The following is a 17,756-nucleotide window of genomic DNA, read 5'->3' as shown; positions in this document are numbered from 1 at the left end:
CGCATTAAACAAAGACCATACATTTCAAAATGAGATTTTATTCAGTAACTGCTCATTGCAATGCTCAACAGTAAAATTCATCTTTTTCATACAGTACAGTGCAAAAAATACTTTCGCAGTCAGATTTGAGGGCAGTCAAAGAGTAAATACAATCATCATTATTATTCTCCAGTGAGAAGGACGGCTAGTTTAAAGATCTGACCACTCAGAGTACAGTATGTGACAAACATTGTTAAAACATTAAAGGCCACTGAAAGACTGGACAGAATTCATGGTTGTAAAGACACGCACACACGCACGCACGTACGCACACACACACCGGTACAAACGCACGCAGCATATAAACAGCATTTAGACATTAATTCCAAAATAAACAGTTGACTTGTAGTTCATATGTAACGCAGAGAGTATAAAATAAGTTAATTCTGACCGTTTACTTTTAGCAAGTCCTTACAATGTTATACTTCATCGTCAGCACTAGGTAAACATTGATTACAACAGTTAAATCAGTGATGACAGCGACAAAATATTTCAATGTCGATCCAGGTCTTCATTGGCACATTAGTGTTCATACAAGAGGAGGGATGGGCTATGGCCCTTCCCTGACTGGCTGTGAGAGGCAGACGGGTGCCCACCATACTCTCTGGGATATATAGGCTACTGGCTGTGCTTTTTGAAATCATAGAGGCGATGCAAATGAAGAGAAGGAAGGGCGATAAGGCAGAGAGGAAGAGCTGCGGTCATCAGAGAGCTGACAAATCTAGAAGACATAGATCTTGTCTCTCTGGACGGTATCAAGGTCATCGTCCATGGTCAGCAGGACCTAAGATGGAAGAGTGAAGGTAGCTTTTGCAGATTGTGTCATATTAAAAATATATATTTCAAGCCTGATCATGTTCTAAGCATTCAGAAAAATAATTCAATTTGAATGTGCCTGAAGTGTGTATGCTGACAGCAGACATTATCATACCAGGAAGGATCCAAACATGGCGATGGAGGAGAGGAAGTGCCAAATGTCGTGGTCGTCAAAGAAAGAGAGCAGGATACAGTCCCTGTTGTGCTCCCGAGACTCTGCTGGTGTTTTCTGCGTCAGGTGAGAGAGAAACACAGTAAACTGATGCCACGCTATATAGGAATACAAAGATTGTGGTGTATTCTCAGGGGCAAAAACCTACTGACCTGCCAGGTGCTGAGACCCTGGAAGAAGAAATACAGTGCAAAGCCCCAAACTACGGCCGTGAAGAGAATACACACCAAGGCCAGACACTGGATTCTCTCACCACTACGCAGCTAAACACACAGAGAAAAAATCTTTAGCTATACAGTACAAAACACATTTGATCATTCATAAATCTAAATGAAGCCAAAACTCAAACTCACCTTCATAATGATGTAGAAGGCAAAGTAGAGCAGCAGGTTACAGATGGCGATGGCCAACAAGTATGAGGCAAAGTCATTAGGTCTCTCTATGAGACCATAGGCAGCTCTGTCGAGAGGGAGCATGGAGGAGGGAAAACAAAAATCACTTCTACACACAAAATTTCTATTTATATCGTAGCTGCTAATGAAGAAAATCAGCATTTACTTACAGACACCAGTTGACAATGTTCCCCATTACAATCAGAACCATTCGGTCCTATAAAGGTGAGAGAACATTTACACACAGGAAAAATCAGTCTTGACCAATTGGATTCAGTCGATAAGAATTCATGTGTTAAATCAGTGGAGTTCCCATTTAACCCATGACAGCATTTAAACATATTCATCAATAATTTAGTCTTTACTCACAATATACATCGGTCCACTGCACTGTCGAATGCAATCTGTATAGATGACATACACCATCCTGCGTAGGATTCCCGAGTCTGACGCACAAATACAGAGAAAAACATCAAATCCTGCATATAATGCTATAATCACAGTCCAGGTAACGTTTGAAAGACCCTGTTCAACCTGAGCATTAACCTACAGAAACAAAACAATTATAAAATAATTAACTAAAACCACAAAGGATTAATATCAACCACTAATTTCTTGGTGTGATCCTACCAAGTCTCCATCGGCCCATGTAATAGAGCTGTGTGCTGAGGAGGAGAGTGGCCAGAATGTGGATCACAGAGAAGACGATCCAGAAGACTGTGTTTCCTTTCCCAAATACCTTCAAACACAACATGACACATATTAGAAAAAAACTGTCTGTTTTGGCTTATTTTGTGGTGTGTATGTGTGTGTGTACATACCACTCCCAGCACTGAAAAGAAGATAACCACAGCTAAGCAGGCATAGGCAGTGTAAGCACTCGCGTTGATGTCTGGGTGTCTCTTCTGATAAAGTTTTAACATACACAGTCCAGCAATCATGTACATAAAGGAAGTGTCTGCAAAGAAAGTGAGAAGCTTCACTTAACATATGCCATCTCTAAAGCAATCTATCTCTGTGACAGACACAGCTTTTACATCATATTCTTAGTTAGTACTGGTATCTGCTTTTACTCAAAGACGCAACATTGAGGCCCAGTGGAAAAAGAAGCACACTTACCAAATTGGAAGTTGGTGTAGTTGGGACAGACATGGTAGCAGGCACTGAGCAAACCCTCCATCATCAGAGCAGTTCCCATGGCATAAAAGAGACCAAAGTGCTTTGGGATGCCACACTCCTGAGTGGAAAATGCAACCAATAACTCAGCAACGAAGATTAGTAAATAATAATAATAATAATACTTTTATTTATAAGGCGCTTTAAGAACAGCAAGAGCTGACACAAAGTGCCGTACACCAAAACAAAGAATTTGAATATATATATATATATATATATATATATATATATATATATATATATATATATATATATATATATATATATATATATATATATATATATATATATATATATATATATATTTATACACATACACATACACACACACATACATGAAATAAGACATTTGATGCTGCAGGAGTCTGTTACTTACAAAAAAGGTGTTATGAACATCACATCAGCTAAAAAATGGTAGTAATTATAACTGACATGTTATAGTTCTGTCTAGGGAAACAGTAGTGGGTGGAACACAGCTAATTTAGCTGTGCCTTAGTGTGTGTTTACATTGCAGCTGGACAGTGGTGCATGTGCCTTACCAGTGCATTGAGGTTGTTGCGGACCAGGGCTCGATTGTGGACGATGTCTCTCTTGAGCACGATGAGAAGGAACAGGAGTCCAAGCATCACGTAACCAAGGTTACTGAGTATGTTGTTGAATGCGCTGTGTAGGACAAAAAAAAAACAAAAAACATGTGAGTCATCACACACTCATCCATTTGTGTCATTTTGTACCTAATACCTGAGACATACATTTGCTATCTACAAACCTCAGAGCTCCCAGAGGGTGGGCACATAGGAAGTTGTAATAGCAAATGTCCTGGTTTCCCGTAACATTGACAACCTGAAGAACAGAGTCGTTTTACACCCATCTACATCACGTGTCAGTTTATTGATGTTTTTTAACAGAACTTGTCAACAACTTTTACCGTCTGGTAGGTGATGACCAGCTGGACGACTGGCAGGGCGTAGAACACAGCGATGGTGGCAATGTTCCTGGAAAAATGACTCATTTGAGACTTTCTGATAATAATGCTGGGAGGATGCTCTGCTTCATTATTTCACATCTTTGTAACCAGACTATTTCTGGGAGTTTTATCTTTTACTGCACTATTACTCCACTCTGGAAGTTGCTGCAATCTTGGATTGTTGTAGCCTCACCAGAAGTAGATTTGGTATTTCTTGCTGAGGATCCTTTTGTCTTTGCGGGCCAGGTCAGATACACATAGAAATTTCTAGAACAAGAGAAGGACAATATTAGTGACAGTCATTGGGTAAAAATGGACAAACTTTGTGACAGACTGTATGTCGGAAAAGTCTAATCAGTCAATGCTGAGGTGCAGTTCACATAACAAAAGTAACGAGAAAACGAGAGTACCTTGGTGCGTACGATGTTTTTGTCTGAGTTGATGTCGTCCAGTGTGTCGTAGTCATCCTCCTCCACAGAGCTCAGAGACTCCTGCCTGCTTCGTCCCACACTGTCCAACGATCGATCTATAGAGAGGGGACAGGATGGGCAAAAGAAAAGAGCCTTTCAATTCAGCGGAAGAGCAATCGAAACAATTTGTTGGACATCTGAATTAAAAATAAATTTGATGAAAAGGTGTTCAAACATATCACACCATTTGAGATTTCTTTACAATTTTTCCAAATACATTAACCAGAAAGTTGGAGTGGTTTTCATTTCACTGTCAGCAGATTAGGAATTTGGCCACTTCCAAGTCTCATTGATGAATGATTAACATGGAGTTGATTGGTTTGGTGTAAATCTCGGAACTGATTAAACTAATTATGTCGCAGAGTGTCACCGAAGCGGACGTGTATGTGGTGAAGATGATTGGGGATTGGTCGACGTTTGAAAGGTTCCTGCCCTGATAAACAAAAGCACACAGAAAGTCAGTGAGGGACTGGAGCTGCAGGCCAGGCTGTGGAGACACACTCTAGAGTCACCTTGATGGGGCAGAAAAAAATGTGTGTGTGCCCATGTTTGTCCATACCCATGTATCCATAGTTGTTGTCGGTTGAGGTGGCGCTGTCAGTAACTGCCTCTGAACTCAGTGTGCTGCCATTATCAGCTAGGAAAGTAAAGGAGAGAATGTTTTGTCACTTACTCTCCTAACAAATACAAATATAAAAACCAGACTGTCCAAAACTCACCAAAGGAGCCATATTCGTACGGTGAGGCTGGAATCTTCCCTGTGGACAGAATGCACAGCAATACAGTCAGTTTCATCAGTGTCTTAATGCAGCACACTAAAACGCCACTACAGCTGCTGCTGTTAGTACGTTCGAGTTGTTAGTAAATAAACACAGACAAGTTATGTTTACAATGCATAAAGAAATGACACAAAATACCTGAAAAACATATATGAGACTACAGTTTTAGTGCATGGGTGTAAATGTGATTACAAAATGGTGCAGAGGCTGATTGGTGTTAAGGTGAACAGTGAAAAAGTTTAAAATCAAATCATGTCAGCATGCACTGCAGAGAACAGACAGATACACACACAGAGGGAAGCCTGAGCCGAAGAACACACACGTTTATCTTAATGACTACACCAGTGTGTTTTCAACAACTTCCATCTTATGCTTTTGTTGATTATCATATTGTTATCACTGTCAACTATAATGGCATATACAAGTATAATACACGTGTGTTTCTTCAGGCAGCAAAAACAATATCTGTGAGGACTAGAAGGATAACATTGTGATGTAAATAACAAAAAACTGCATGATAAAACTAATGTGATTTCTTGTATTTATCCAGTACCCAGGTGAGTCCTGTGGATCTGCACCTCTATGATGCATGTCAGAAAAACACTACAGCCAATAACATCACTGTTACGAGTACGTGATCTAATGCATGCAGGACATTTGCAGGCAAGCAACACATACACACACAAACAGGAAGTGCACAATAGGATTAACTATGCTGTTATACCGTCTCCATTTTTCCCGAGCAGAGAGGCTGAACCATTAGCATGAGAGAGAGAGAGTGAAAAACACACATTCAGTACACACAGAATGTTACAGGTGGTATGGCTACTTTACTGCATGTTAAATGTAGTTTCACATCTTATACTCTACTAATACTACTCTGCAGTACAAGTTCATGTCTTCCAAAAAAATGGTATGCGCCACACTCCCTCTAACGAGGCCATAATGGGCCAGTCCATCATAGCGTGTTGCTGGGTTACCTGTCTCAGCAGGTGACATGTCAGCAGGAATCTGAAACACCTCTCTCTTCTTACTCACTCTGGAAGAGATGCAGGTGAAAATAGTTTGTACTGGTGTTGTTCTTGCACAACACATGTACTTTAATTGCACTGTAATTGGTTATTTTGATCAGTTTTCAGGAAAGACATTCCAAATACATGAAAACAAAGATACACGTAATATAGTGTATGTGAAATGGGTGAATTAAATAACTGCTGGTTTAGTTGCAGAGGAAAGTACAGATTATTACCTTTTGTTCTCCAGACAGGCCACCAGCAAGGTGAGAAGGTAGAACGAGAGGAAGATACCCAGACAGAACAGCATGCCAATCACATAAATGTCCGCTGTGGAGTGTGCAGACATATGTTTAAGCTTATTCATGAGCTAATAATGCATTTCCTTGGTTTAATCCAAATGTTGCTGACATACTCTAAAAGACTTTCTAACACAGTGATGTAATCATGAAACCGATAACGTACAGTTGATGGCAGGGGATACCATCACGTCAAGAACCTTGCTGCGGTTACCAGCATCAATCAGCTCATCAGGTCGCAGAGGGTAGAATCGCAGTGGACCACCACATGCCTCATCCTCTGTTTTTACCACTATCACTACATAGAAACTGTTGCTGGGAAAATCCTTCCTCTGCAAAAGAATCAGAAAGACACATGAGAAAACACGTTATGGCTGTGTGGTAATAGCATCTATACCAGTATGTTCTGCATCTCACAATAATATAAGTGTGTGAAACACTACCTGCACTGTGATGGCACCTTTTTTGGTCATAGTCTGATACATCCCAATGAAGGCCACATTGTTGTCAAGGTCATAGACAGGGCACTGGAAATGGAGGGATTAAAAAAAAAAAAAATCAAGGACCTCATGTAGCTACTACATGCTGATCACAATGGCAGGGGCCACCTAATGACAGTCTCATTAGAGGGAACAGGGAGGGGGAGCAATTGTACCTGAATGTCTTGGATTGACATAACGGAGCATGGGAAGTTCATTTCTGAGTTGACCTTGACAATCACAGTGTCTATCCCGTCTGGGAAGACGTACTTGAAGTACTGAGAGAAAAGCGTGATAAGGGGAATAATTGTAGGTGACAGAGTTAGAAAGCATGTTGTATTTGCTGAGGACACAAAAACCTTCACAGATTAAGACAGTTTCCTTTAAAATATAGTTACTGACTGTAGGAGGATGTGATCAACTTAATCTTACGTACTGTGACAACAAAGGTTTATCAGGTTTTATAAAAGGCCTAAACAAAAATAAAACTTTTTCTTCTGCACATGTTGAAATGCAGAACTTGCCAGAGAAAACGTAAGAAAAGAATGTCACAAATGGGAAATTTCTTCCTTTCATACATCCTCTTTTTTGTATGTACTTTCCGCAGCTTACGTGTCCCATCCACCCCAACGGTCACCCGTCTGCTATATTTCTGTGAATTAACTTTGTTACTGTAAAGTAGTCATAAACACCCAAAGCTATGGTATCATGCTGTATACCTGAGGCTGAGATGGTGATGCGGTGAAGCTGAATTTCGTGTCTGTCCTGTAATCAGGTTGAAAATATCATGTCACACACACCAGCGAGTCTTTGTTAGCTTCTATAAAAAAAAAACATCTCAATGGCCAAGTGAGAATTCAGGCCACATATTGTGTTTAGGTGATTATATCTGATATCACTCACTGCAGAGTGAAGCTTTCCACACGGCTGACCCTGAGCTGGTAGTTTGTACCCTGATTGGACAGGGTAGACACATCCACAAAGAAGTACTGGCTCTCGGATGCGGCTCGGGTTGGTGGCTGACACAATGTTCGGCCCACATGTTTGTAAGGGTACTTCCTCTGGTAGCTGGAAATAACAAGATACCAAAACACAGGTTGAATAAAAATATAAAAGTATATCCAACATGTACTAATTCAAAGGTTTGGATTTATGAATTTGAAAATAACTTGTGTTAAAGTATCCGTTGAGAGCTTGTTTCAGTTGAACAGAATGGGTAAACACAAAGTAATGGATTTATTATGTGAAGACAGCTGGGCTCCTCAGATGTGCACTGAATGATCTCACAAGAGGAAGTGAAAGTCCAACGTTCGTTCCTGATAAGCTAAACCTTGCATGACCATGGGACTGTACATGCACGAGTGTAACAAGGTCATCCTCATATTGCACAACCAGAGAGATTACCTCTGAGTGTGGGAGACACGGATCACACCGTAAATGAGCTGCTGGCCAGCACCTAATAAATTGTTTAACTTCTAACCTGTTATAAAATCCCACCTGATGAGGGTGGCTGCCAAGTTACAACCCAGAGCCTATTAAAGGCTGTGGATTTGCTGTTAACTGTCCTTAATACTAGTAATTGCAATTCTAGCTCAGATGTCCAAACCTGAACTTCATTCTCTTCCTCTGCCACACCTACAAAATATTATACAACAAGCACAGCTAGCATTTCCACATTTCAGTCTCCTACAAGGCTATTAGGTACACACACAGCTATCTGTGGGAAACAAACTCAATCTTGAAGTCAGAACTGTTTACCATCTGGGAAGAAAGCAGCAGCAACAGCCTAACCCTCCCTAGGAGGAAGCTAGCCCTTTATGTACAGTGCAACAAATTATGAAGGCAAACAAACTCTATTATAAGTTGGACAGACCCTTTCGATGTGTGACCTGCCTTCCAGTCCACCTGTACTGGTGATTTTAGGTGTTAAGACATGTAGGTGTTTAAGATGCCTTAAAACCTATATATATACACAACTAACACATTATCTTTCAGCAGATCAATTTCAATCTGAATTACAGCTGTTGACAAACATTCAACATAAATAAACCACTTAATGACGCTCATCAGTAAATATGGCCAGGTTATTGCAGTATATACAGTACTAGGTGACATATAAAACATTTGCAACTACGCAAAACACAGAACATACTGGGGCTAACCCCGCTGTACAATTTATAGAACATGATTTACTAGCACCTCAGATGATCTGGGACAATGAGCTGCTCCAATCAAGCTCAATCTCAGAAACATTGCTGGATTGCTAAGGAGAATATGAATGTGTTTTCGGGAATACTCACAGGCCTCTTAATATGAGAGGGACTTGAAAAGACAGCACAGCTTGTTTCTGCCGTATCACAAACAGGATAGGGCTCTCAAAACCCTGTGACAGCACATCCACAGAAACACGCACTCCCTCAGTCTGAAAACCGAAGGAAGGAAAAGGAGAAAACAGCTTACACTCAGTACTGGTTGACATCAAGAAACAAATGGACTAGTCTGACCATGTTAACTCACCTTATTTCTGGAAACAGTGTGATTGAAAGCATAGATTGTCTGGTTCTCACTTGTAACTGTGTCATTGTAGGTCACATCAAACTCTGCATCTTTCTGAACCACATTTTTGGTTTCCCCCACCGCACCACTGCAGCAAGAAAACCCACAGAGCCAGAGCAGGGCTATCAGTCCCGGTCGGATCCAACAAGGAGCAGGTCTGTTTTTGTGTCGAGATTTCCAGCAGCTCCTGAGCACCATGTTGCCTGACACCGTCCTCCTAAACTGACAATTGATGCCTTGTGTCATTCTCGCCTGTGTGGCAACCCTAATGATAACTCCACCCCATCCAGCAACACTTTAATGGATAAATAACAAGCTAGCTAGCTAGCCAACAATAGCGGAAGCTGCAGGCTAACAAGGTAAACACACAGCAGGTTGTTTACATCACAACAAACCCGTTGTCATCTACAACCAATTCGAATCAGTCCGCTACACAACCGGTACCACACGTTTCAAGACGAGATGATAACGATAAGGTTACTCAGGTCTTCATCTAAGCCTGGCAGGCTGCTAGCGAGCTGCGATAGTGTTAGTTAGCACTGTGGCTCAGGACGCAGACACGGCAACTCCATGATCCAGTATCGGGGTTCGGCTCCGGCTTCACAGAAACATCTAAAAGGAAGCGGTTTTTTCAGGTCTGTCCAATGCGGACGGTTGTCACTGGCTGTGGTTGCGTCACCGCAGCATTGTGCCGAAATTTCTTGCGCCGAGAAGGAAGATTCACTGTGTTTATTATGGAGAAAATGTGTTCCATTAGCGCCCCTCCACGCTCAGGTCACGTATAGGGTGCAGACAGTAAACAAACAGACGTCGTGACGTCACGTCGCAGTCCGTAAATTACGTCATCGCGGCGGAGAACCCGCGTAGGTGTATGTGCAAGAAGAGGTTTGTCCACAGTGAATCAAATCATAACACGCTGCATTTACAACAGATTTTACAGCAGCTTGGTTTCTTTCAAATAACAGAACTGTATGTATAAAATAGCAAAGGCCTACTTGGTTCCAATAAAAATGATTTTTTATTTCAAAACACCTGTTGTAAATTATATTTCTAAGATATTTAAGACATGAAAATTGTTGGAAAAAGGAGCCAATCCCAACCCTTTTTGGGTGAAAGGCAGGGGTACATCCTGGACAGGTCACCAGTCCATCACAGGTCCCTGTTGGCAAACAATTATTTTAAAATTGCATGTAAAAGATTTTCCCTTTTGCATTTTATTTAACTTTATGAATACAATCTTTATATACAGTGTAGGTGTAGTCTACATGGAGGGATCTGTTACACACACCTATTAACCAATGTTTCACTTGTGCACAACTGAAAAGCACAAATGAGTTAAAGCAGCATATAGAAATACTTCACCAGCTGCAGTAACTTTGCAGGGATTGTCTGGAAAGCCTAACAGAATTAATGCTTCCTTTTAACATGTTGTCTAGTCCTGTTACAGTCTTCTAACAACAGCTGCATATGACTGAGCAGTCATATGGCTCAGTCTCTTGTCTCCCCAGTGCTACTGTCCAAGCTCTAATTTCAGCCAGAAAAACTCGGTCAAGATCTTAAAAATGCTGCTTATTTGCTTCGAGTCAACTATGGAAGATATCTGTAAACTTTCTTTTCCTGCCCTGGCACACGAGTATACCTGCTGTGCTCAGGCAGTAATCCAGTTTAGTAACAGGATGTAGGAACTCCTCTCTACCATGCAGGGGTGCTGTACACAACCTAGTGAGTCTGCAACAGGATAGAATAGAATAGACTAGAATAGAATAGGATTCCCTTCCTCGCCCATGAGCCTACTAATAAAGCACTACAGCATCTCTGCAGAATTTGTTGGCATAAACTGTAACAAGATTAACCATAAACAAATAATTAATTATTATTATTTTATACTGATTTCTATTTTAATTTCTGCATATTCATACATGCAGCATGTAGGCTGCATTACATGCTTTTATGTTCTTTCAGGGCACACTTGAGCGCATCTTAAAATAAAAAATTTATGAAAGAAAAGAAGAAGAAAGAAAAGAAGAAAGAAAAAGAAGAAAAGAAGAAAGTTCTTTTATTAATTAATTAGTCGGTTTTTGATGTATTCAAGTTTCATATTTGTTTTTCCTAAATGCATTAACTGTAACAATAACTACGTTATTATTTTATTGACTGATATTCAGGACCGAGCTCTATTAGCATGACATTATATGTGCTATCTAAAACGTGTATTCCTATGTGTTTGTGCAAATGTGCATATGCGTGTGTGTGTGTGTGTGTGTGTGTATTTGCGTGCAGCCTGTATCACTGCAACCCTCTCATTGTGCATTGTGAAGAATGTGGAATCTGAGAATATAATTACCGTGGAAATACAGCTAATAGCAAAGCCACTAATGGCAAAGGGTTCATTAGATTTTCTGAGAGCTTTACTGTCCTCAGAAGGTCAGGCCATTTCTCAGCATAAGTGGCATTTACCTTTGCACAGAGAATCTGCGGTAGGTAGACTAACCTGCATACAGCATTTAATAGGCTGGTTCTCTTCGTGCCACTGCAGGTTCAAATAAACGGTTGTTTTGTAAATATTCATGATGCCAGTTTTGGAGAATGTTTTGCTAAACTCGGTGTTTTGAATGTCATCGTTTGCCTTTAAAGCCTCAGAAACCCGTCTGATCATGCACGGTGCGGCAGTTTGCAAGGAATCACTGAATCATGGGAACCAGAGTGATAATGCGCACTTCTCTGTCGCCCAGGCAACCACAATACGTTTCTGTGGATGAAGTCATTTGTTACGCCGACTGTTACCATGGTTACAACCTAGAGAGGGCGCTGCGGAGGAGCGTTCCACGTAAAATGACGCAGGGCGGGGGCGTGCCCGCGATGCGCGCTGCGCAAGGCTGCTTGTTGTTCCCGCAGAGAGGCGAGAAGATGGCGGCCGTGTCAAGCGGAGGTGCTGCTGGGTCCGCTGCGCCCGGGATTACGCACTCTCCCCGACCGATCCACGCAGTAATGGGCTCCCAGACCCGACCCCAGCCATCTTCCGGGATCAACCACCCTAGTCGTACCGGCACGGCCGCTGGTTGCATCCCCAATCCTGGGCACACTTCGGTCACCAGGCCCCCCCCGGCCCGAGTGGGCCACTATGAAATCGAGCGGACCATCGGCAAGGGAAATTTCGCGGTTGTTAAACTAGCCACACACGTCCTTACCAAAGCAAAGGTAAGATTACGGATATCTGGGCGTTAGCGGTGAACAGTTACAAGTTGTCATTGTTTTATTTCAAGCTTTTTCGACCATGTACTCCGGATGACGCTGGGGCCTTCGGGCTCCGGAGACAACGGCCAGTTTTTGGTGACACCGCTGCCTGATGTTGGTGGGGGTCCCTTCGACACGGGGCATCACCCCTAACCGCTGGATACAAAACACATTTATCACAAGATAAATCTGATCCCTCAGGTATTACCGGTCGGTGTTTTACATGAGCACCACAGAGGCCTGGGGTTACTGTGTGCCAAAAGACGAAGAGAAGGATATTGACGAAGATGAAAAATACGATTGGAGTTCCGATTGGAGTCGCTAGCTTAGCTTACTAGCTAATTAACCTAGCTGTTTGGATAGATTCAGACATTATTTCAGGCGCATGAAAAGTAACACGGTTAAAAGTTTGCAGCGCCCTCTTTGTTAACTTTAAGTCAACCGCGAACTTCCAAAGTCGATAACGTTAGTTGAATGTTGCCCGAGTATTGGTTGCTCGCTGTGAAATCCAGCATAACGTTAGATTTAACGCCAGCTAACGCTAACTGTAGCTAGCTAGTTGATAAACAAACCGCCTTAGTCATTTTGTTTTGTTTGTGGTATTTCTGATAACTTTTCCGTCAAAGGAAACATTAACATGGCACAGTTAGTGATTTTAAAATTGCCACTACGCGCTGATTGTACGTATGGCTGGATATTTTTGCTTAGAGTGGGCGCCATTGAGCTGCTACCAGATACAGTTATCAATAAGTGATATTCATGCTGGATGAATAGATGAGTTGCTTTGGGGTTTGCCAGGAGTCAGTCTCTTGCTCCATGTCTGTAACTCATGAGAGTTAACATTATACCCAGGCTTTTTCTGTTGGTTACTGGTTTTTGCAGACACATTAAATGTTAGGGGGGATTGGGGGCATTGCACAAAAAAGAGAAAATTCAAGTAGTTTCATACAACTATTTATTTTTTTCTTTTATTGTTACTTACTTGATGTGGTGCCTCACTGTTTCAAGGCTTCAACAGCAGTATCAGTATAATTTAAGATGTTATGAGAAGACATGACAGATGAGATAACCTGTATTAACTCCCAAAGGGCAATTCTTGTAGTAAAAGTAAGAAGTACTAAGTAATAAAAGTAGTCAGTGACAGCAGTTGGTTAGATTTCTGGTAATTAGGCCCTTTGATTTCCAGCCTGTTGAAGATTTACTCAGGATAATTCTTTCTGAGGATGTCAGACGCCTTTTTCTGATTAAATGACCATTGTATTGATCAGTATGCACATCCCTTATGATGGATGCCTGGTTGAATGCTTACGACCGATATGTGTAATTGAAGCCTACACTTACAGACAGCTTCTGCAGTATGATTTTTGTTTCTTGCTTCATGAAGAGCCTTTAATTGTCATGTCACGAATAAAGGTGCGTCAAGGGAGCCGAGTGTGCAGCCTCAACACCATGTCCTTGTTGACTTACACACAGACAGGCAGACTAGGGTCACTTGGCTGCTTTGCACCACATAGCCCAGAGAACCTTCCATTTAGTTCCATGAAGCCAAAATAGACTTGGGCCGGTGAGACCCATGGAATGGGTTTCGACACTACAGAAGACTTTTTTGAAAGATGTTAACTGTGATGATATTACTATAAGATATTTATGGGTAGAAGCTTTGGCAAAGAGTGTGGTCAATCATTCTGTAGAAGCAATACAAAGGCAGTAGTAACAGATTGATTAAGTGGTTATGAATCTTTATTCTTCTGCGTGTCAGCCTGTTTCTGCCTGTCTGGATGTGTGGGGCTGCTTAACTTAGAGTAAGACAGGCAGAGGACAAAATGACATGAAACATGGACTGACAGAATAAAAGAGAGGCTTTGTTGCTGGCTGTTGATGGTGGTCACAGACAGACCAGTTGGCTTAATTTTTATCAACTAGTGCAGCGTTTATTTAGCATTCCTAGTTATTCATGAATATCAGAAGAATAGGGGTGTACTTTTACATGCCTGTGGATATCATGAATATGGATATGATGATCAGTCATCAGATGAAATGCGCTTTGGAGCCTTGTTTTATGGCCTAGGTTTAATAATGAGCCAATGAGAAATGCTGAGTAGTCAAAAAATAGCTCTCTCAGTTGTTACGTGGAGCTGGATGATATCCTGCAGTGCAGTCCTACTGAAGAGGATCTGGTTATTTATACTTGGTTGCTGTAGAAGCCTAGAAAGGGATGGTCTCGTTATACGGCTCATTTGCTCAGTTTTGTTAAAACCTAAAACACTGAACAGTCAATTTGTTTAAAGTGTGCCACCTCAATACACACTACTATTTCAGCTGTGTATTTTGCTAATTCTTGTGGAACAGGACTTGGAACACAGAAGCAGTCCCACAACATAGACCTTTTCTGGCAGATAGCTGGTGTGCTGCATCTGGATGTTGAAATAGTGAAAGTTCATCTGCTTCAGACAAAGGTTGGCTAGTGAAGTGGAAGTCAAAACAGGCATTTTTATACTCGCATACTCAACTAAAGGCATTTGAGATAAATCTTGATTTCAGTGATTGTTTTCTCCATAAACTTTATTTCAGTACTTTTTGATAACTCAGATTTTAGCTCTAAAACTCACTGCCAAGCTCATTTAGGGATTTGCCTTACAGGAGTAGCTGTAATTTCTTTAAAAATAAATTCAAATTGTTTGTCTGACCAACAGACTAAAGAAGGTCATTAATTTTAATTTGAATGGATACAAATAGGTAATCCTCACATTTTAGAATCTGTAACTGTCATCTTTACTTAAGAAATTACAAAAGTTACTAGAATTGGCATGCTTTATTTTAATAATTGTAATAATTTCGACAACTAATTAGGGTTCTCAAAGAGTTCTCACTGAGTCTGTGTCCATTCCTTGATGTAATCTATTCAAAGCCAGTAATGTTTATCTCTGCCACCCTCTGTGCTGCGTTTCCAGCACAACTTCAAGGTAATATGGCCTTGAAAGTTCTATGAAAATTTTGAAATGTGTACAGGGGCTGGTCTTGTTTAGGACACAAAGAGAGACAAGCTTTTGAAAGATTTATTTTTAGGGCTGGGTTTTAAAAAATAAATTTTTGGATTCAAATTGATCTTCATTTGAAACATCTGATATACATTCTTAAAATCCATGGATCGATTTTTAAAAATATATGCATTTTCCTGCATGTTTCAGAGGCTAATCATGCTGCAAGGTCTCTCTTCGAAATTTGTTTACCTATTGAGAGTTATTCTCTCTGTACCTCTCTGGAAGAGAACAGGGTTCAGGTGGATTTTGTTGTCCTTTCACTGCTGAAATCTACACTTGGTAGTACTTGATTTATCACCTACTACTGTACTGTAATCAAAATTGCCTTCATATAACTGTTTAAATTTTTTTTATAATTAGCCTGGTCATAGTGTTCCTTTTTTGTGTAAGTTGTGACATTTGTGTTGTGAAAATCTTTCATAACCAAACAGAATTGGTTTTGAGATGGAAATATTGAGTCAATATTGACTCAAATCGAGACCTTGTGAATCGGAATCAAGTCTATTCATGAAGTCTGTAGCGATACTGAGCTCCATTTATTTTCATGTTTACCGAGATTGAACTGATTGTTCTGCACTGCAACTTTATGCTATTAATTAGGCCCATAGTTGCCTGTAGTGTGCCATACTTGAGATGTTATCAAGTATCCCTGTAATTTTTAACAGGTGGCAAATTTGCACATCCTTTTGCATATCACTTGAACAGCCACAGTCAGCTATTATGTGAATTGATTTTTTATGCACAGCTAATTAATTAGTCAGTGAGATCCTTTCATCTTTTATTATCTTTCAGGATATGAACATTTTTGAAATTGTCCCTAGCTACTGTTCAGGTATAATAAATCTGTTATCCTGGCTGGCCTCTAGGTAAATGGTCAGCGCTAATATTCAGTTGCGATGGTGACACAGGGACATGTGATGCAACTAGAGTGTTGCAGATGTCTCCATGCAGCAAGTATTCATACTACCATTCTGCAGGGAAGCAGTATTTTATTAATTACACACTGTGTATGTAATTGTAATTGATGATTCTCAGGAATTGAGTGTTCAATTTGTTTATCACGTGATTGACAAATTGTGTAGCAAGGCTTTTGCAAAGCCTTCGGTCAGCTGGCACCGGGCTGCCACTCTGTGGTAGCAGTTTTTTCTACTCTTCGTTTTCCTGTCCTTCCTCCTTTTCCTCTCGAGTGTTTTTAGGCAAGAAAAGGATGAGCAGGAGGAAGAGGGCAGACAGGATGGCAAATGTTAGGTAACAGGCCTAATGTACTCTGCACTCACTCCCTCAGTCACACTCACTCTCAGTACTCTAACATACAGCATGCCCTCTCTGCTTCTCAAAGACGCACATACGCACAGTCAAGTGTGATTTCGTTTGGGTGAATAATATGACAAAGGCTGTGTTTATGCCTGACTTGTCTTCCTGCCCTCTAGCCATCTTCTGTTGCGTTGTCAGTAACGTGAATCTGTAGCTAGCCGGCATCAAAAGGAGAAGAGAGTCCATACGATGAGTTTCTGTTACTTGACGTGACGAAGGACAGTGTGAGGTCGTTGTTCTGTCCTGTTGTGTTTCTCGTCAAATGTATCGACACTTATGTTGGTGCCTCATATTAACTCCAGCAGTTTGTGTCCATGCACGTAATCTCTCCTATGACATGTGCAAACATTACACACTCTAAAAATCACAACTCTGTGCCATCAGCATCCACAGAGCTGTATGTTGTCAAAGACGTGTCGCCAAGGATCCCAGTCGTAGAAAGGTCGCTCCATTGAATTCTAACTGGTTTCCATAGAGATGATGGTTATTCCAGCCTCCAACCACAAGTTCTGAATGTGACTGACCTGCCATTGGTTGAGCTTGTTGTCTGCTATGTTGTGAAGACTCTTGATTAGTGGTTTTTGTTTACCAAAACTGTAAATTGCATGCAGCAGAATTTGTCTGGTGTGCTTTGGTCTCCCACCTCTGTTTCTGACAATCTGGGTTCCTTGCCCTTATCTTTGATGTGGAATTGATTGCTTAGTGTATATAGCAGGATTTCTGTTGATGAAGATTCTTTGATCAAGAAGCTTTGGTTGTGATAAAGAGCTAGTTGTGCTAAACAGTAGTGGTGTTTGCTTAAACAAACACATGCCTTACATAGTGTTCATAGTATGATCCATGGGAAGTATACATAAATCATCTGACAGAGTAAATGTATATGTGTGTATGTGTCTATATAATAAATAAATAACCAGGACCAAGACTTTGCAAAGTCCAAAAACTTCAGCCAATTACATTTATCATCATACAAGGCAAGCAGAAAATTCTCACAGTTCTCTGATTGCAG

At 40.9% G+C, this 17,756-nt stretch overlaps 2 protein-coding genes across 5 annotated transcripts in view; one reads left to right on the top strand and one right to left on the bottom strand.

The window, feature by feature from the left end:
- Positions 1-21: 21 nt before the first annotated feature.
- sidt2 (SID1 transmembrane family, member 2) lies at positions 22-9,914 on the bottom strand. The gene is made up of 26 exons (XM_026320800.1): positions 9,120-9,914; positions 8,903-9,024; positions 7,506-7,670; positions 7,322-7,367; positions 6,779-6,880; positions 6,567-6,650; positions 6,290-6,455; positions 6,061-6,154; positions 5,792-5,850; positions 5,536-5,562; positions 4,752-4,790; positions 4,592-4,669; positions 3,973-4,088; positions 3,756-3,829; positions 3,524-3,590; positions 3,365-3,438; positions 3,135-3,258; positions 2,539-2,656; positions 2,241-2,377; positions 2,050-2,158; positions 1,789-1,865; positions 1,590-1,636; positions 1,381-1,486; positions 1,180-1,290; positions 971-1,084; positions 22-823 (listed from the first exon to the last, which is right to left on the bottom strand). Exons 1-26 carry the CDS (start codon positions 9,402-9,404, stop codon positions 761-763), a joined length of 2,604 nt encoding a protein of 867 aa, XP_026176585.1. The 5' UTR covers positions 9,405-9,914; the 3' UTR covers positions 22-760.
- A 2,125-nt stretch (positions 9,915-12,039) lies between these two features.
- Positions 12,040-17,756, top strand: part of sik3 (SIK family kinase 3) — a 29,814-nt gene continuing 24,097 nt past the window's right edge. For all 4 annotated transcript variants that reach the window (XM_026327018.2, XM_026327008.2, XM_026327000.2 and 1 more), the window contains exon 1: positions 12,040-12,356. In XM_026327018.2, coding sequence (XP_026182803.1) covers positions 12,066-12,356 — 291 coding nt within the window. In that variant the 5' untranslated portion in view covers positions 12,040-12,065. The remainder of the gene's footprint in view (positions 12,357-17,756) is intronic.

The sequence above is a fragment of the Mastacembelus armatus genome, chromosome 13 (genome assembly GCF_900324485.2).
Source record: "Mastacembelus armatus chromosome 13, fMasArm1.2, whole genome shotgun sequence".
In the NCBI taxonomy this organism is placed as follows: domain Eukaryota; kingdom Metazoa; phylum Chordata; class Actinopteri; order Synbranchiformes; family Mastacembelidae; genus Mastacembelus; species Mastacembelus armatus.
The sequence above is the reverse complement of the archived record's forward strand: the minus strand, read 5'-3'. Positions and strand labels throughout refer to the sequence as shown.